This window comes from Mastigoproctus giganteus, chromosome 3 (genome assembly GCF_048544385.1).
Source record: "Mastigoproctus giganteus isolate SK-2022 chromosome 3, ASM4854438v1, whole genome shotgun sequence".
Classification (NCBI taxonomy): domain Eukaryota; kingdom Metazoa; phylum Arthropoda; class Arachnida; order Uropygi; family Thelyphonidae; genus Mastigoproctus; species Mastigoproctus giganteus.
Genome location: NC_143577.1, coordinates 202,127,817 through 202,149,622, shown reverse-complemented (window position 1 = coordinate 202,149,622; position 21,806 = coordinate 202,127,817). Strand labels below are relative to the sequence as shown.

The following is a 21,806-nucleotide window of genomic DNA, read 5'->3' as shown; positions in this document are numbered from 1 at the left end:
AGCAAACTTCCAGCTTTCCTACCTTATGCTGACGATATCATATCTTACATGCCATGCAAGAATCATGAGTGATCTGCGAGCCAGACAGATCACCGTGGACAATTTAAAGCGAACGAATTTCGAATAGGACAGTGGCAGCCGATAATATCTCATCACTACATCCGCCATTAAGCATAAAAAAAGTGCTGCTTCCCAGAAAGTGTGAAATTCCTAGCGGCAATCCTCGACGCGAACGCAATCCTGCCCTTCAAGCAAAATGTCCAATCACCATAGTAATTGTATTATACGGCTAAATGATGCAAGAAGCGCCTTCTTCTGCATCCTCTAAAATGGAAAAAAATTTCCAATCATTCATGCTCTCCCTATCGCTAAAAAGTGACTATCCAATTTCGCTTTGACTACCAAACTCCATGCCTCAACTACTGTGGAATGTAATTTATTGCAGTGGTCTTTAACACGCAAGCCGATAGTAAATTTCATAAGATCCAGCCTTCTGTTACTCCCTAACGTTTTATATTCGTACTCCTAATTCTTGCTTCTCCTACCAATGAAAATATGCCTCCCGCGTTCATTTTACTGATCCCCTCCTAAAATGCCTAGTTGTCACGAGTCAGCATCTTCTAAGACGTTCTTCATATAAACATCGATTAGCAACCCTCAGCAATCTGAACCCTCTCTAAAAGCTTTATACCTTTCTTCAGGTGTGGCGTCCAGACCTGATCCCAATATTTAAAGCATTCTAAATGCGGTGTCCTCGAGAGCAACACAGTGATTATAAACAGTGGTTAAAAAATGCCCGATTCGATTCCCATTATTTAACTCGAGAAACTTTTATGTGCTTTTTTTTTTACAACTTGGCTGAGTTAATCGGTCTCTATTACCGGTTGTCTTCTAGTACAGTACGATGTGTTAATCAATTGACTTGAGGACCTTATATACTTCCTGGCCAACGGACATATCCTCAATATGGCATCCTACTATAACTCTCCTTTGGACTAAAGGTTTTTTCCTTGTGTCATTCAATTTCCAACGGCCTCTTTCACAGTCTAGTAGCCTTTTGTGTGCTGCCGTTGATCTGCTATGCGCTATCTGTAATGAATACCTTTTAGTGTTTTATTTTTGTTGTTCCATCTGTTAAATACTAAATAACTCGCATATTTCTTTAGATTATCACTAAAATAGCAGTGTGCAGAATTAGTTACATCATTTGTTTCTCATTATACATCTAAAACATCACAAGTAAAGTAATCTGAACATCTGATGTTCAGATTACCCATACTTGTGGTGCGCCGTTCAGTGACAAAAATAAATAAATAAATAAAAAATAAAAAAATAAAGAAAGAAAGAAAGCCATCAGTTACATTCTGGAGCCAAAAATCTTACAAAGAGGTACCTTACCTAATTCTCTCAATAAAGCTACTACAGCCACAGGATCTGTTGCACTGAGAATGGAGCCAAACAGGAGGGCCATTGGCCATGACCAGTGATACGAAAAGAATAAGTTCTTCGATAATAGCGCCACTAGAACAGCTGATAAAACTGAAATATAAAAACAAAATTTTCGTAAACAAATATACTGATCCCAAACAAATTCATTACGTTTTTTTTTTTCAAATTTTTATGTAGCAAAACGAATTATAATTAGGTTTCAAGAAGCAATTGAGAATATGTACACCAGCAATCATTTTCCTTGTGAGAGCTGTTTATTAGTGCAGGTTGGTTATAAAGTCCTTTCCCATTTTTAAAACTTAATAACTGGAAAAATATAGTCGGATTGAAAAACAGTTTTTTTATATTGAAGTCAGCATATGTGGAATTTTTTAACGATAAAAAATTAGTTCGAAATTCCAACGGCATAGCGATTTATTCACTCCAGTAAACTAATCAGCTTTTGCGTTCTTTATAAAAAGGAATGATTAGGATCGTAGAAATCCAGTGTTTGCTTATCGTGGTCTTGATCTTCGTCGTCAACACACACAATAAAAAAAAAAGCTTGAAACTATAATCCTAATTAGGGCTACAGTTTCAAGTTTTTGGTTACCAAATCCAGCCAAGTTCGTTTTAAAATGTTGCCTTGAGATAAAAAGCACTTTTAAACACTATTACAATAACGGCGATAATGTTATTGGCCTTCAGAGCGTACCAAAAACAGACAATTTCAAGGACTCCTTGTTCTAGAAGAACCGCATTAAATGATATTGTGAGGTTTCCTATTAACCGAATCTAAGATATCTCTATTTCCTTCAATTCAAGATGTATGGTCTCCATGGGAAATGTAGGTTTGAAGATTAAGATGGGTAATGGTACATGCAGAATTAGGCGAGGGGGAATCTACTCTGGCCAAAGCTGTGTATTTCCTTAAGGAAGGAGATACCCAGAAGTCATCAGCGATGATCGGCTCAATTTTCACACACATAGTAGTAGTAATTTGGTTATTAAGATAAAAAAAAAATCACTGGTTTACTTATTTAAAATCAGAGGTGCTTGTGGGCCTCATCAGCAATTTTCAGGAGCCTGTGGTCTGAACTGGTATGCACACACAAACACGCCAATGTCCCATTATTGAAGGAAATACAGTGTACTGTATTTCCTCTTTTGCAAACGTGCATGATCTATTGATTACCAATATTTATGCATATTCGTATAATTTATGAATTTTATTAAAAAAATATATTAGTATCTCCTTTAAATATCACCATTTACCATTATTTCCACATATTTTACATCGTGAAAATTAACGTTTCAGGAACGCCACAATTACTTTGAGAAAATGTAATCGTCAAGCATTTGTAAATATTTTTTGTAGTCGTATTGCCACTACTTTTTGACAACCCTTAATGCATAGGCATTTTCTTTCTTTTGAATTCATTGTAACCCTATTCGACCGTGATAAACTACTTTCAAAAATAAAAAAATAGGTAACATGTTAGTCTTATAATTATAAATAATAGATATTACTTACTTAATCCAGGAACTGCAAGGAGAACGCACTGCAGAAAACAACGAGTGAATGTATGGGCATCCATGGCAAATGCAGATTCAAAGATTAAGATGGGTAAAAATACATGCAGAATTAGGTGGGGATCTACTCTGGCCAAAGCTGTGTATTTCCTTAGGGAAGGAACCTTTGCCGAGGCAATACCGAAAAGTGCTCCACATACTAGCAATACTACTGTATACGGTAGATGAATCTTCTTGTTCAGACAATGAATGGCAGCTAATAGACAAAAATCTTATGTAAGTGTCTATTCTACTTCGTAAAATTGTGAAAATGTAACTTTTAAAGAGCACGAGCTAAACAAAAAAATGCTAAAAAATGTACACTAATAAAGAAATAATAAAAGTAAAAAAGTAATAATAATAAAAGTGTACACTCTATGCAATTTTTCATGCATGCAGTGGCCATAAAATCCCCATCTATTTTTATGAAAGATATCAATTTTCTTGTTTTAATTAAAATATAATACGAAGATATCTCAAAGGAAGGAATGTCGTGACAAATGAGAAAAAGAGAGAGAGAGAGAGAGAGATGAAAGTTATTGCAGTATGGGTAGCTATGGGCTGACCTTCGGCTGTAGATGCCAACTTCTTACAAACAACATTATTTCCACTGACGAGGCCAATTTTACGCCTTCAATGAATGGGCTGGACAGCAACTAAATGAAGCAGTGGAAGGGACAGAGGATATATTAAATTAAAATTTTTGATAATGTTTAATGAAAACTTAATCACTAACAATATCACTGACATAGAAATGTAACTCGCTGCCCTTTTTTCCTGTATAGCCATCACACCATTATTATTATTTTGTTAGTACGGTGAATGCCAGGGATTTCCTTACACCATATGGCTAATATTGATATTAATAGTTGGAGACAGTATTATACCATATCCATTTTCCACGGATCATTTAACAATTCCCTACAGAAACTGAGTTCTGACGTAGCCAGAACTCAGTTTCTCTTTGAGTGGCCCGGGGTTCAAGCCCGTGAATGCTAAATACGGTTAACATTTGTATTGATTGATTTAGTGTAAACTCCACTAACCTGGTGATCGTGCCGAAGTATAAACAAGAACAATTTTACGACAAGAAATTATGTCGACCTAACGAAGAACACCGAGGAGGGCATATGATCTGTCATATGCCTTAGGGCCGAAATGGTGTATCCAACTTTCATCCTGAGTGATTAGACTAGAGAAAATGTCTTCCTCATTTTTTTGTCACAGGGCTAATAACTTGTGATTTTTGTTGTCTATCAGCCTTCTGGAAACCGGTCAATATTCGGGGAATCCATCTTGCACTCAATTTCCCTAAATGGAGTTGGTCATGAAGGACTGTTTCAACCGAGCCCACACTAATCTTCACCTCCTGGGACAATTCACGCACAGATATCCGGCGATCTTCCATGATTAACGACTCCACTTTTCTGATCGTGCTGTCATCAATGGCTGAATGGGGACGACCTGGAATGGGCTCAGATTCTACCGATGTCCGACCACACCTAAACTGTCTATGCCAGTGCTTCACAATGCCATAAAATGGGGCTTCATCCTTATATACAGCAGTCATCTCCTCGTGGATTTCTTTAGATTTCCCCTTCAAGAACAGATATCGGATTACAGCTCGGGCTTCAACTTTGTCCATGATGCTACTTCGTCACACGTTCCGCTCTGTAAGAGAAAAACAAATTAAGACACAGGGCTGAAATTTTACACCTTTAGTACAGAGATACGTATGATGATACACACAAAATATCATGGCTCTGCGTTATGTGGAAGTAGGTGAGGGCGATTCTTTATTGAACCACCCTCGTACGTAAAGCGTGCTACGATAAATGGTCACAGATCTGGAAAGGTAACATCAACAATAAACTTTACCAGATAAAAGATCCAAAGCTGTGGCTCTCTAGCTTCCGACGAAACAGACTAGAGGAAGTGGTATTGGCAAGGCTCAGAATTGGACACACTCATCATACCCATCTCTTCCTGCTACTGGAAGAAAACCCACCTCAGTGCTCATTCTGTCAGTCGCAACTTACGGTCCAACATTTTCTGGTTGAGTGTCCCTTACATTCAACCATTCGATCAAATATTTTCCGGTCACTCTTAACGTTGAACATCTCATATAATTTATCTCATATCTTAGGAACTGAACCCAATACAAAAGAACTTTTCATGTATTTAAAACATTTTTATCTGTACAGGAGCATATAATTTAACATCTCTAACGATATGTTGCCTGTAAATAAACTGTGAACACACACAATTTGGCCTTAGTAGCCCTTGTGTCGTTAATCCCAATTACAACAACAACAACTGCATTAACATACTTTTTCTAGGTCAACTTATCTGCCAGATCTGCTATACCATCTTAACTTTCATGCACGGTTGGCAGTAACCAGATAGAAGATTACTTTCCACATCAGTACATCGAGATTACAGATATCCAAGAGCTCCTTGTTTAAAAGAACTATGGCACTTATGAACCAGCATGGCTTTGATCTTTCTTTGGACGGGAAAGTGTTTTACAGGACTATCTGAAACCGGTTATCTGATTGATGGCTTGTTCATACGTGATTTCTTGTGATCTTTTCATAGAATGGGATTAAACAGAAGCCATGAACATTTTGTATTCTTTTCCTAGTACTGGACTGATTTCCTGATAAAACTGTACCATCATTGTGCATATTGCATTTTATATTGGTATAATTTACTTTTAAACTTTAGTTATTTATTTATAGCTTAATACTTATAATCTTATGTAGCTGCATGTATTGAATACAGCTCTGTTGTACACTTTAACTGGGCACATGCTGCAGTGTATATTAGATTTAATAATATTAATAGTCCAGTCACTTTGAATCAATTTCACTAAGCAAATCAGCTCTTGTTTCACCAAAAATATGTTAATAAACATATTTTCATTACTTAATATTTTTTTCATTCAGTTTTTCGAGGTAACAATTTATTTATGTTAATATTTCACTTTATTTTCATCACTATATATGTTACATATCGTCGTCGCTTTACTTTTTTTTTTTTTTTACTTTACTTATTCCCTCGTGGGCAGCATGGATCGCCGTCCTTCCTACACCAGGTGGAAAAACCTCACTTCGAGTCCCATCGATGGCGGGAGGAATTTTTATGGGCCTTTTTCACAACATAGCTGAGTTAGTCGGTCTCAGGCGATGGTAGCATGGTTTTTTTTCTCCCAGAAACTAGAGTTTTTCGTTCAAAAAATCAGAAAATCGACCTCAGAACACACGCAATTTACAGAGCAATATGGCCTGAATCGCTGATGCTCCTAAAACCCTACTACTACAACAACTTTACTTTTCAGATATCCTCATCAACGAAATAATGTATTTAAGACCCCGTTTTGCGCTAATTTTACTTAGTGCCAAACTGTTGCATAAATGAAAATATGACTGTATGCTTATTCTTTATTTGCTTATCCGAATCTACATGAGTTTTAGTCTCTTTGAAATTTCGAAGTTCCAATTATTTTAAGTTCGCGATGATCTGTTGTATATAAAGATAAAGTGTTCATTAGTATTTCTGAAATCATGGTTTAATAGTATTAGTCGTGGCAAATGATGCAAGAAAGCAAGCTTATAAAGCATTAACCAAAAAAAAAAATAATAAAAAAAACATCCCCACATCAGCTGTCCATCCTCTCCAATAATTTTTGTAGTTCTTCCTTTAATTTATTCAAGCAACTCACTTCCAAAACAACAGATGAAATTTTGTTCTAACAATTCACCACCCGCTGGCTGAAAGCAAACTTCCGTACATCATCCTTCAACCATCCTTCCTCAATTTGAATTGATGCTCCCTCACGTGTGTAGTCTAAGAACAGAAAGTTGAGCTAACAGTTTTGTAATTACTCGCTTAATTAATTATTTATTTATTTACTCGTTTAATTCGAAAAGAAAGGGAATGTGAAAAAAAAATAATCACAACTATTTTTAGTTAATTATTTTTAAGTAAAGGCAATAATTACCCTTAATATAATTCACAAAGCTTCTCTTTAGTATAATTTAACAATGCAGGAAAAAATACTGTTATTGACGCATGTGCTGGAGAACTACTAGTGTTTGCATTTGTTTTTCTAGTAATTTCATATTTACGATTTATTAGTAATTGAAACGTATAATAACATAATAACAGATCATTAGACATTTCAAAGTGTTGCCACAAAACTGTATCTTATTGCTAGTTTTCTGTGATTTATCAAATTCTGTTATGTAAACAGAATACAAGGTAATGTGGTCCACTTATTATTATTTTCGAAAATCTTTAGCAATACATTCGTCTCATTTGTCAAACATCACCTTTAAGAGGATTCTTACACCCCCATCCCCGAGAAAGTTTTGTTATCTGCTAACAAATTTCCAAGGCTTTTCAAAAATAAATAAATAATAAATAAATAATAATAATAATAAAATAAATAAATAAATAATAAATAAATAATAATAATAAAATAAATAAATAAATAATAATTCTTATCAATAAAATTGTCATTGATAATTAATTAGCTCTACCTAATAAATAAATTAATTAATTAAAGTAAATTCGATGTATACCAATTAACTGTCGTCAAGTGTGAAGTGCATTTGCTTTCTGAGAATCTTCTGCGACAGTACAGTGGTTTCGCCATTTATCCTTCTTCAGTAAAGGCATGAGTTCGAATCTCGTTGGAGACTGGAGGCATGCTTTAAAAGCCTCTTCAACTGGATTCTGTACTGTACTTAACGATCTTAGGCAGAGAGGAAGAGGGAGCGTATTCCCTCCCTTTGAATTTTCAGATTTTTCACCCGGTAAAGCTACGTCAATGGTCCTGTGAACGCATACTTGTACAGACATAATACACGAAAAATCCTGTAAGAATTGGCGAAATATGGCCAGAATAGTCGATTCTTTAAAAATTACTAAGAACAAAACCAACACGTTTTCTGTGATAAAAGGACTATCACAGAAAACGTTCCCGCTTACTACCATGCCCGTTGATTACTTGGTTGATCATACATCATTGTCAGCCGAAGTGATTAGCTGAAGGGCAGTTGTGGTATTCAACGGACTCTGAATATGTGTGATAAGCCTCGAAATTTGGGTTTAATTTGGTACCACCAAACGGAGTAAAACTATCTAGTCCGCGACACTATCGAATAGGCTACTCTTTGTAAACTGAATTATACGAACGATGGAACACCTTTTTAAAGCCCTCTCCAGCTGACAGGAAGGTAATTTATTTATTGCATAGCACAAAACATGCACAAAAAAAAAACATGGCAAAAGCTTGTCTCCTCTAGAGGGATTCAATTGGCGTCTTTACTGTTCAATATTTAGCTGTTTTTTCATAGCAGCCCTGGTCCCCCTTCCCCAGATTATCCAATTTTTGCACTAACAAACGGACAATTTCACACCATGTCCCCACACCCGCACAATGTTCAGAAATATGTAGTGGGATGGATGCAATCGTTAACTTAACCATTAGAAAAGTATATCCTCCGATAAATCACATTCATTCATCTCCCTTAGAACCTAGAACTATTCATCCTACAACTGTTCCTCTAAGACATAAACCCATGAGATACAAAATGGCATTAATCTCTTATCTCCACGAAGTTTTCATAATTTATAGCGGCAGATGCCATTGTAATCTGAACTCATAACTCACCAGAAATTATGCTTTTTTTTTCCCTGCCAACCTGTACTTTACTTTTTGCTTTTCACACTACGCATAGTTATTGCATAACTTTAAATATTTCCACGAATACTAAAAGAAAAGGTATATATGCAATACCAACCGTATATGGTTTTCTTATTCTTTTTTGTTTTGAAATTCAAAAGAGCAATGAAGATTATGATCCTTGTTGCAACAGTGGTTGTTATCGTAAGGATTTGATAAGATAAAGATGCACGCTTGTGGAAGGGAGAGTGAGAGAAAGAAAGGGGTAAGTGTACATGTATTATGCAAAATCAGGATCTTTGTTTAGAAAGAGAGATAGGTTATTCGTATTTTATTCATTAAGTATATTTTAACACAATTTCAGTATTTTAAAAAAACCCATATATATATATGCACTATTCTACCAAAATCGTTTGGACACTAGGGAGAACACCATCAGATTTTAATACGATTTAGGACCTCCTTTATCATGTTTATCCATGGATATGGGTTTATGTCTTCCGTACTCCTCAACATTAGTCCCAATTCTGCCGTAGTACGCTACGATGACACATTACTCTGTAAAATGGATAGGAATTAGTGTAATGCTATATTTGTGCAATATAATGTTTCGTTGTACCTGACCACTTTGTTACCAGAAAATGGCGACCACTAGGAAAATTTCTTCTCAGTATTCATCCAAGCCACGAGGAAGCAGGCTACAACTATATGCGTACTGTCCTTAATGGACTAAATCTGCACCCACAGATAGTAGTGAAAGTCCACATGACTGTCAGAATTTCCGTACAATTCAGATCCAAACAATGGTACCAGAAAAATATTCCACCCCTGCACAAGAGTGATAATGCGGAATAAAAAAGATAAAATAACCACACTACCAAGCTAGTCAGAGGTAGGTTACGACAAACTCGTTTTGTATTAATGAGAAGACAAAAAAAAAATCTGGCGTCCACAGTGGGTACCTGCAATCACATACCTCAGGAGAACCCAATCCTGAATATCTTCAAAATTCCCGCCTCTTGTAAAATAGGAGACCAGCAATTTCTGCTCCCTACGTGGCCTGAAAAAAATTCAGATTATCTTCAATATCCTGGGGATCCAAAAAAAATTACTCCGATACACGAACGAAAAGGCAAGTCGAAATAGGCTACGTTATTCGCGGAAAGTCCACTCAGGTATGCCCAATGGTATATCGAACTAGGTAAGTCCAAAAATGTTCGGTGGTCATAAAAAAGGTTAAGTACGGGCCTGTAAATTCAAATCAGGTAAGTCTAAGCCTGTAAGCCATAGCAGAAATGAGGCTGGATGGAACTAAGTAAATTTCAGTTCTGTTAAAAGAAAAGCTCCAGTGAAGCATTCCGACAAGCATGTCCTGTCAGTTAGGTCTATTAAAAAAATAAAAATACAAAAAACTCATAAGTAATAGTTTTAGAAGAATTCCAGAGCTTAATCGTGTATCAGTTTGAGACTTCATCCACAGTTTTGAAATTTAAGGATTTGTTTCCAAATTAGTTGCAAGTCCTACATTGTAGAATGCAAGTGGATATATTTCTGGAATTGCAAGAGGTTGTGGAACAGTTAACATACACATAAAGTACTTGTTGAAAGTTCACGAGGTAACTGTAGAAGACGTATATAGACGTAGGCATCAGCCAAAAAAAAAAATCATCACCTATCCATCCCCTCCAATAGTTTGTTTACTTCCTCCTTGAATTTCTTCAAACTACCCATTTCTACAACAACAACAGATGGAAGTTTGTTCCAACAATCTGCTACCTGCTGGCAGCAGGCAAACTTCCGCACATCCATCCTACAACCATCCTTCCTAAATTCGAATTTACACCATCGTGTCTGTTTTTTGAAAAAAAAGTAAGGATGCAATCAATATTTAGCTTACCAGTCCATTCAAAGTTTTAAAAACCTCAATCACATCATCTCTAGTCTCCAGACGCTGCAATATGCAAAACTAAAAATTGAAACCAAGGACAGAATTTTGTTATCGAAAGAGTTTGATATGCTTTGCCTCACCAAGACTTGGCTAGAACCAAGTGAGCATTACGTTACAGTCGTTTTTGCGCCAATAAAATCAAAATCAAATCAAATCAACACTGCAGCTACGACTCCAGGTGGCTATGGCTCTATATTCATCCATAAATAAAAGGAAGGGAGGAGAAACGTCACTATTCTACAATCAAGTCATTCTCACCCTTGAGAACAGCATCTTCAGTAACTCAGATGATTACGAGGCACTCTACGCATTGCTGAAAATGAGTTCCATTTCCATTGAAGTCGTCATTTACATACCTCCCAATCCTACACCAGAAACAATGCAAGAGATGACCAACTGGATTCTTCACCATCTCAACACCTCACCAACGAAAATTGTTTGTGGAGATTTCACCTCCCGCCATGTCTGAAACACATGAAAAAACTGCTCCTTTCACAGATTGGCGTGGCTGGCATTACTATAAAAAATGAAGGCCTCACAAGGGGTACAAACCAACTGGATCTGATTTTCACTTCTGTTGCCTGTACGCTCGAGACTCCTCAAGATGGTTACTTTAACTCTGACCATGACCCAATCCTAATACAACTAGAACCACCAATTCCAAGTTACAAATCTATAGTCCAAAATATCTGGATGTTTCCAGATGCATTACAGCAGCATCTCTCATCCCATGATATGTCCTTGAATCCTGCGATACCCTACTAGCAGTCGACCTGTTAACTCAATGGATTATTACGGTAGCTCAATACACTGCCTCAAAGACAGTCACTATCGCTCCCTACTCTAAAGCATGGTGGTCCCCACATCCAAACTCCAGTTTTCAACTAAATCAGCAACTCCATAAGCAATGGAAGCAGTCTTGTGAAATTAATGACAGAATAGCCTTTTCAAGAGAAGAGCCACTTTCAACCGCCAAAAATCCCTGGCCATCAAGAGCTATTTTGATCGTTTGCCAACAATAGGTAAGATACCATACACTGAACAAACCACCATTTTTCTTGAGCAACTCGACCCCCAGAGGTGGATTGACTTCATAACCAGATTTGAAGGCGTCGCGAGATCCAGCAGTAAGCTCGACCACATATTCAATCATGACAAACAGAACTCTCTGGCAACTGTCACCATATCAAAGAACCAAATCTTGACAGCCTTGAATTCAACCCCGTCCTCTACAGCTCTGGGTGCTGATGGAATACCGCAGTTCATGTTGAGATGCCTGGGACCATATATCATCCAGACTTTTGTTAGCATCTTCAATGCAGTGGTGACCAGCCACATCTTTCCCAATCAATGGAATGTATATCTGGTAAGGCCATACCCAAAAATAAGAACACCGTCATTGGAAAAGCACTTCAGACTCATCTCCAATTCCTCACGTCTCCGAAACTATTAGAAAGAGCCTTCCTTCCAACTCTAATAACTCACATACTTCCATATGGTCCACCATTACAATTCTCCTTGACCCCACCCACACCATCCTTACAGCATTCGAGAGAAAAGAACTCCTCATAACATACCTCGACATCGAAGCAGCTTTTTGATGCCTTTCAGGTACCTACCCTCGTTCAACTGCCTGAAGACCACTACTCTATCTCTATAGGCGGGGAATGCATTGCACTTCCTCTCATCACTCCTTCTCAACCGTACTCTCATACTCTATCATTAAAAAACCTATATCAAGCAAATACCTACAGGGGTACCACAAGGGGGAGTCCTCTCTGGGCTCCTCTTCACTGCCATTATCTCCCCTTTCATAAGCCAGAGACCAGATGTATTTTCTTACGCGGCTTATTTAAAAATATTGACCACCATCCAAGCAAACACAGACCCCTCTAGGATCATAGAGAAAATTAACAGTGTCCTCCTCGCACTAGCGAACTACCTTAAACAATTTGGCCTTAACATTAACCCAGAGAAGTCTAAGTGCATGCTCTACTCCCTGAAGAAAGAAACAACAATCATCTCACCCAACATCAGTGGAGTTTCCATCCCAACTGTTCCATATCATCTAGATTTGGGGGTTGTCTTTGACACAAAACTCAGATTCAACAAGCACATTGATAAACTCATCAGTTGTGCGGTGCACCTGAAATGGAGAGCGAAACAACACCTGCATTACGTCTCAGACAGGGTTACAGCAACAAAATATGTCAGGACCATTATATACTCCCCACTACTCTATGCAGCTGAAATCTGGGCGTCAGCAACACCTACGATCAGAAAACCCATCTGGGCAGCGGAACATTGGCTCCTCAAATGGGTAACCTATAAGCACAGGTTACCACCCAATGTTAATACAACTGGAATGGCCCAGGCCCTGGGAATCCCCATGCTGCTCTCTCTCTCTCATTGACGAAAAAAGACTGATAATCACAGTAGAGATGTTGACCGGTCTGATCACATCTTCATTCTGGGATCTCTATGGCTGGAGGATTCCACCTGCACAGCTCAGAGCCACCCCAACTATTTGCTCTCTTCATTCACGCCTCCACCTATCAGATCGTTTCCTACCATAGCAGATGCTCGGAGGAATCCAGGGCATCGACGCCGACCTTAAGAAATTTGCCGTCAACCGACGATATAGACGGCATCTCTTGCCGTGACTGTACTAGCTGCTACATCGAGGAAACTGGGAGACGGCTTGAAAAACGCCTTTCCGAACGCAAAAGAGCAATCCGCTTAGCGGATGTGAAGCACTCAGCTATTGGCGAACACTTTTGGGCAACCCACCACGACGTTGACCCACACCACGATGTCGTGATTGTGGATAAGTCCCGCCACTATCGACGACGCGCCTGGTTGGAGTTGTTGAACATCAAATGCTCCAATACCTCAGTCAACAGGAACAGTGGATGTCAAGTCCACCCTATCATCGAAACAGCAATCCTGACTATTGACAAACGCTGGCAACGTCCGCATGCATCACAGCCACAGGCTTCAACATCCAACAATTAATCACGCACTTCACGTACAAGATTGGCAGTACACGCCCTCATGATCCATTCTTAACTGTCAGTTTAACTGAGAAAGGTTGACAAAACAACCGAAAGCTTTTTGTTTGTATGTATGTAATCCTAAATAATAGGAGATATACATATATTAATATGTATATCTCCTATTATTAAACTTGTCACAATCTATTTTTGTATCCGTTTTCGCTCTGTGTTACAATAATTTTAGTTTCCATAATGAATCCAGAGCGCACAGGCCTCTTTAATCATATTCGAAAGAAAAAACTCTTCCCTTTCCCCTTGACGTTAGTTACATCTTTAAGTAAATCCCAAATCAATACACTGTGATTACACCATCTAGTGGTCCTTTTATCTGCAGACTTTTAATGCATGAAAAATCTCAGCTGATAATCAGACCAAGAGTATTACTCCCTCTTGTTTCCTTTCTAACGTGCTACTGTAGAAAACAGTCATCCAACAAATCCACAAAACCTTGATAGCCTGTGATTGATCAACTCACAAGTTCCGGTCAATATCTGGAAAGTTAAAATCCCCCATTATAAGGCATTCTGATTTACTGGCCCACTCTATTGCTCTATACGGTTGTTCGTCGTTGTACTCGTCACTGTCATTAGTCCTACAACACACTCCTACTCTCATTTTTGCTTTTCTGATGCTTATGTCGCACCAAAGTGCCTCAACAGTGCACTGTCCACCCATGTCAACTGGATGCAATGCCTTAGATTTTATATGCTTCTTAACTAACAGCATAATCTTTCCATCCTCATATCCTGTCTGTCCTTTCTGTATACATTGTACAAACTCCCCATATTCAAATACTGCATCCCTTATATCTGAGTGACATCACGTCTTCGATATCCCAACAATGTCTGCATTTGACGTCACGTCTTGACCAGCACTTGAAATTCATCAAATTTATTTACAATGCTCTTAGCATTAGTATACCGGGTGTTTATAAAATTAGTTTCCATATTCAGGAGACCCTATTGTCAAAACTGTTAGAGTTAGCGCTGTGAAAATCGGTGGGTATGTCATTTAGGGTATGGGAAAGCGATCTGTAGGAGAATATAATTAGTTAAAATTTTCACCACCAAGGGGAAACGGCGCTGCACATATGTAAACGTTGTCATTTACTTCAAGACACGCTGCTTACGCAAATGACATCCTGTTAGATAAAAGCAGAAAGTAAATAAAAACCGTCAATAACCATTATGGGTCTTACAAAAAAGAAACGGGCTCTTTTAGTAAAACTGTTCTACCAGAACAATAGTAACGCTAATGCAGCACTACGTGAACATCAGAAACTTAAAGGTTTGCGTTTAACCCTAAACTATACCCGTTTATATGACCTCTTAATGCATTGCAATTAATTTAGACTAAGGCGCATTTAGGGCTAGAGCCTCAAGCTGCGAACAAATTTAGACTATGTATATAAAGTGCTTAGCATCATAATACACAGCCATTTCTGAATAAACAGAAAATTTTTAAGGTGGCATCGTTTTAGGTTATATCTCATATTGTGAATACCTTCACAACGAGTTGCCATGATATTGCACTACTTCGAATAAGTAACGCTTCACCTAAGGAGAAGACTAGTGTTACTTATTCTCAGATAGGTACCACCACCCAGACAGCACTGTTTCAGGGCTATTTGGCCCTTCGTCAGTGAGTGGGTAGGTTGGGTTTATATACATTGCAATTAATGCATGGAGGAGTAAGAAAACAAAGTACTGTTATAAAATTAGATATATGATTACGAAAATATCATAAAAATACAGTGCATAGACCGTAAATAAAGTACAATGAGATTGAATAGCAAAATGAAAAATACGATCAAATTTTGAAAAAAAAAAAAAAAAACATTTTTATATATTCGGATGAATAGCGGAATATTTACCCATAGGCGCACTAGAAGCTCCTTCGGCTTCCAGCACTCGACTGCCACAAAAAGTTGAAATACACATCAAATACATAAAATTTTGCAGCAGTAGTGGCCCGTCAGATGAGAACCCGTAGGGCACTTATCTGATGGCCAAAGGCTCCCAACTGATTTAAATATGCTATTGGTTAAGAAACACAATGTTAGACCTTTATTAATATGCTACGTTTTCGGTAATGCTCTGTACCTCTTACGCAAAAATCTCCCACTTGGATCAAGTTGAAACTGTGCAAAATCTGCTTTGGGACTAATTCGAAAATGTTCAGATTAATGTTTTTGCTTTCTTTCCACGAATTTAGGATTTTTTATAGCTTGACAAAAGGAACTGATAATTAAATCTGGTCCTGTTTCAACAATTCTGGATTATCTACGATTTTTTATTCGAACAAAAGTGTCCCAGCAAAATCAAATTCCTGTCAGATCGACTTAGATTTCTTCACAGATTTTGAAGCTTGTAACCAATGGCGGATTTTGGCAGTCTGGGTCTTTGGTGCACATTTGTTTAGTAGACCTAAAAAATAAGGCCACGGGGAAACCTGGACCAATAACAGTTAGGGCTACTTCATATCATTGAGATCCTGGAGCCACTGCATATCGGTAAATCTGGCTTTGCTTGTGACAACGTACGTAGTTGGATTTTGTGTCAACTGGAGCACTGGGATATCAGCTGTAGATTATTGGTGACTCATCTAGATGACGCAAACCATAGAATCGAGTCAGTCACTCACTCACTAACTAGCCATCATTAAACTGAATTTAACTCAAACTGAAGCTTCGTTCGAACCCTAAGTTAAATTAAGCTTTCACTCATAAATTTTCCCGCTGATTAATGTTAAGCACAACAATTGTGAAAAGCCAATATTTAATTTTTCGACTTTCTCCAGTGAAAGGTTAATAGCCCATCTTATCTATCAGAGCAGCCTTTGCTTTGTCAATGGCAAGATCAGTTATTTTATTATCTGGGTGATTATATGAAACATCAGGAAGCCGACGTGAATCGCAGAAAACCTCGAAGTGGGTTTCCACTTTGAAATTTTTTAATAACTGCTTTAACTGTTCATGCGATACATGAACGATAAGATAAATAAAATTTTGGGTCAAGTTTAAAAAATATATATATGTGGTTGGTAAAGCTAGTAGTTTAGTGATAATCTAATAATAAATTTCTCTTGAATACTCGGCCTTCTACCTCATGTTTAAAATTATTCGGGGACAAGAGAGCAACATGACACAGTTTCAAACAAAGTACACAGTAATCATTGCTATTTGTGAAGAGATAAAACAAATTATCTAACATACTGTGATTTACCAGATAAAAATGCAGTGGGCAACTTATAATCTTCTGAAATTAGTCTAACAACTTAAAGCAATTTCTTCCGTAATTTAGTTTAAGACTAGCATTATATGTTTAAAATAAAAACTGCATCATGTATGATGGAGAGATGTACAAAATAATTCTCGTTTATGCATAAAAATTTCCTCGTTATCGAATGTAAATAGAATAAATAGGTAAAATCCGGAGAAACTGACGTTACTTTTCTTTTCTTTTGAAACATTTCTTCGATGATAAAAACTTGACTGCCTGAAATTATTTTAAGATTGATGACGGAACCAAAGTCTTCATTCAGCTGGATTAATATCACTTATATTTTTTAAAAAAGCTACAAGCAAACAATACTGCTGAAAAAAAAAAAAAAAAAAAATACCACGCTATATATATATATATATATTGGTAATTGGTAAACAAAGATTATAGTTGAGCATGCACAGTTGTCCGTTGTAAACCGAACTGAAATTGGGCATATAAACATAGAAGGATCAGTAACTGATATGAATGCACATGAGCATACAGTATGTGCATATGTGCATCGGTCTGATATGCAATTATGGGTGGTCTTAAATAGAGCGGCCAGACTGTGCTTCATTCAGTTGGATCCTGCACTGATACCAAGTACCTCTGAGTAACATTTAACGGTTCAGTAGCATAGCACACAGAATGAGTGATTACTAGCTGTGCAGAGCGTTCTCCAAGATGTAAGCGGGCCAATTACATACGGAGGACCCAAGGGTCTTGAATGTCCATCCAAATATGATGTACCGATTATGAAGACTGTTCCACGAAACTGGAAAAGTATCCCGAAGGTCCGTACAAAGTACACCAAGGTTCGCAACACTAGCAGATGACCATTATTAGCGCTAACTGCCTGGTGATATTCATGGCATGTAGGTTTGTCTGTGGCAGCTTGCATATCCAAACTCAGATACTATAGGGTCAAATGGCTAGGTAGGATTAACAACCGTCTCAAGGCGCGTGTTTTCCCTCACCTAGTATGTTTTGGATTCAGTGCCACCTCTGGACTTTTGTTTCTTCAGAACGTTGCCATAGGAATGTTTAATTTCTGAGCAATAACACGCACGAACACGATCATTCCCATCTGAATCTCTGTTAGGTCTTTTCATGAGTTCATCGTTTAGGATACACGTTTGAAAGGAATTCCAGGCTAGCCGCTGATCACTTTTACAGGACAAAGTATCTGCATATTGCATTTCTTCAACCAAGTATGAAAGAAACCACAAACAATATTAATTATCCAGTTACTGTACATGTTTACTTTACTTTCACACAATTATTACTTAGTCATGACCTGTTATGTGTACAGTATATACAAATAAATAAATGTCCTCTAAAAGTTTTAATTTCCACTTTAGGCCTGACGTAGACAAATGGCAGCGCGGGACTGCAGCAAGCACACTGCTAAATACGGTTAATGATTGTATTCTTGTCAAAATGATTGGTTGTAAACCCCTCTGGCCTATATAGTCTTTCTAGAGTATAAATAGAAATTTTAATTAAATATTAGTTAATTAAATGAACATTATAATTAACTTTATACTTGCATTAAATTCATGGCAATGGATTATTTTTACTTTATAAATGATATGGCAGTTTTAGGGGGGGAAGCGAGTTAAGTACAAGCTGCTTCGTATTAATTTTCAGTTGCGCACAATCGAAGGTTTGAGCCTACAGCATGTTACAAATGCACAATCAGGTTTAGTTGAAACCATATAAGTCATATAATTATTCCAGAAGGGTTTTTTTTTTTTTTTTTCGTTCTTTTTTTGAAATATTGAAATATTTTCAGGGACTGAATTGGATTGGGTTGGATTCTTTCACGTCATTAAACTGAAGTGATTTGTTCTGAAAGCAAAAACTAACAGACCCTTCGGGCGACAGCTGAATTTAGGTTAATGGGCTACGTAAATACTAATTGAAGTAAATGATTCCTCTCTCTCTCTCTCTCTCTCTCTCTCCTTCAGCCATAGGAGTGGGAATGTGATATCTGAGAAAACATTGAATATCACATGTCAAATCTCTCTCTCTCTCTCTCTCTCTCTCTCTCTCTCATTAAAACAATAACACTAGCATGATCTTGAACTGAAGTACACCAAAAGTAGTTTCAATGTTGCGCTAATTATATTTTGTAAAGGTTGTGTTAAATTCTTATATTTATGGAACATGTAATAGCATACTTGTTCGAAGGCATTTCGTTTTCGAAACAGAACGGTTTCACAAAAAGGAGCTCCCTAATGGCTATCATGAAATATAAACAAAAGCTCTCTTTTCGTCTGGAGGTTAAAAAATGGTTGGCGAAACCTCTACACAGAGTTTGCCATTTATATTTATTTCGGCTATACTTACATAACCCGTTTTGTTGAAATGGTTAAGATCTATCCAGAGACTAGATAAATCCTGATTTTCTGCCATGACAGGCACCATATACCTTTTATTTTTAACTTTTATGGTATGTTTATCTCATTTATCTCACTTTGGTGGTTCTAGAATAAGGACTGTACGAATTTCAAACTTTCTCAAACGTTATTATATAGTTTACTATTACTTCTTAGTTCGTGTTCTGCGTTTGTCGGTAATTTATCGAGTTCTCTATAATCATAAATGAAACAACCTTCTGGTAACGTTAGGACTAATTAATAATCCATTATTTGTTATTTAACAGGCATGATATCCACAAATGGCAAAAAAAAAAAAAAAAAAAAATTACAAAAACTCAAAATGTATTAGAAGAACTTTTTATTTCATTGAAAGAGGTCTTCGATTACTGTTATCTTTGGAAAACTGCTAATTTATAAATATTATCCGATATTTTATTATCAATCTGGACATAAAACCACATGATATAGCTCTAGTACCATAGAAAATAAGGCTGGAAGGAAGAACCGACTTACCTCCTAAAGCGAAACTGGAAAATAGAAATAGGATACTATATGGCGACCCATCATTGATATCCTCGATAATGGAATCATTAGTGCTATTTAATTCGTGTGGCTCCGTTACGTTATCCATAGCAAAAAGTGATTGAGTTGTTGCAGTCGTCTGAGATACGATGCACTGAAAGCACTGATAATGTTGCCCATTGTATGAGTCTATAAACTTTGATAACCCGTGACTACAAGAATAATCAGGGGATTACAGTTAATCTTTTAATTTCTTATTCCCTATGTCACGAATGTTTTCTAGATATCAGAAGAAAGGATAAAATTTCATCACTTTAATATAACGAGGAGATTTCACAGTGGAGGATGTTCGGGTTCAACCATCATTCCGTTATCACCAGCATTTTAAGTTCCAATGGTTTCGCTTGCAAAACGTATCCGTTTATCTTTTTAACCGTATTTTAAAAATTAACTTCTGGTTCTCCGCATGTAGCGCAATGGTTACGACAATTTCTTCACGGGCTTTCTTCACGCCATAGTTGAGTTAGTCTGTTTCGGGTGTAGTTTATATTATTATTAGTAGTAATATTAGCCATAAGGTGCAAGGAAGCCTGAGGCTTATGCTGCACCGGCAAAAAAAAAAAAAAAAAAAATCTAAATTACTCAGAGAGAGAGAGAGAAGTAGAAAGGAATCACCAAGAAAGAGAAGAGTGATGATATCCAGCCCAGGACCCTGGGTATGCCAAGCTCATACTCACCAGATGTGAACCCCTAGGGCTATGTTTTCTCTTATTTTCTGTCAGAAACCTGGATCTTTCCTTCCGTAAACAAATAAATCGACGGTAGAATAAAAGCAATTTACAGATACAATATAATATACTGGCAACTCATGACCTTCGTTACACTGGCATTAAAAAAAAAAAAAAAAAAAAAACTACATTCAGTTTCCGGCTCTTAGGAATAATAAAATAGATAGGTCATTGGAACCTCCTCGTGTAATGGTGCAGCGGCAAACTGAATAAGCGGTAATAGGTTGGTTCTTTTATATGCCAAGAAGGCGCTGCATTTTCTTATTTGAATCTAAGATTTTGTACTTACAGAGATGTATGGTTAACCTCCTTCAAGGGAGGGACTTATATGGCAGAAATCATATACAAACTTAATCCAGCGTTCCTACCAGTGCTGGAAACACCACTCAAACTTAGTTTTCAGAATTGCGAAACGCTACTGTCATGTTATTTAATTATTTATTTATAAAAGCCACATCTAGTGAGTACAGAGACATACTTTTTAGTTTTAGAATATTTTTTATAGCTGAAACCTTTGCACAAATCGAGTGAAACAAAATTGGTTGCTAATCATCTAATTCACGAATTTTCAATTAAATGGCTATCGATCAATAGCCATTTTAATTGAAACATCAATAGTGTCACCACCCGCAGTGACATATCCAGCGATGTGGGTGGGTTAGCCGTCGACACATCTGTGTGCTAGAAAATTCATAATTTTCTTTAGGATGCGGCTACTCACAAATTATGTAACATAAGCAGGTTAAGGGAATTACATCCTTATGTTACATAATATTATGATAAAATGTCAGATGCTTTATAGGTGGATAGGAAACTACAGAGAAGTTAACATGGGGGATTTTTAATTTAAAAATATCAAATTTTAATTAGAGTGTTTTGTTACGTAATAAATGGAGGAATATAAATTGATTTTACAGTTAAAAGATTCGTGTTACGTCACTTATGAATAGTCCAGATTAATTGAGAGGAGGGGAGACAGAAAGAAAGATGAATAAATAACTAATCATCATTTTACGATTAAAGATTAAATTCATTATTTATTGTAAACTGCTTTGACCTGGTGGTCTTGCCGAATAAACAAAAATATATTTACACACAGAAAAGATGTAAATAAAAAAAAAAAGAAAAAGAAAGAAAATGTGAAAACAAAAAT

At 37.0% G+C, this 21,806-nt stretch overlaps 1 protein-coding gene across 1 annotated transcript in view; it reads right to left on the bottom strand.

Moving 5' to 3' along the window:
* The window catches only part of LOC150088579 (sperm-specific sodium:proton exchanger-like), a 93,751-nt gene extending 73,777 nt beyond the window's left edge, over nt 1–19,974 (bottom strand). Inside the window, exons 1-3 of the mRNA XM_090370238.1 lie at nt 19,857–19,974; nt 2,963–3,217; nt 1,399–1,539 (exon numbers count right to left, since the gene is read on the bottom strand). Of these exons, the coding sequence (XP_090226364.1) occupies nt 1,399–1,539; nt 2,963–3,217; nt 19,857–19,974 (514 nt within the window). The remainder of the gene's footprint in view (nt 1–1,398; nt 1,540–2,962; nt 3,218–19,856) is intronic.
* Between the last annotated feature and the right edge of the window lie 1,832 nt (nt 19,975–21,806).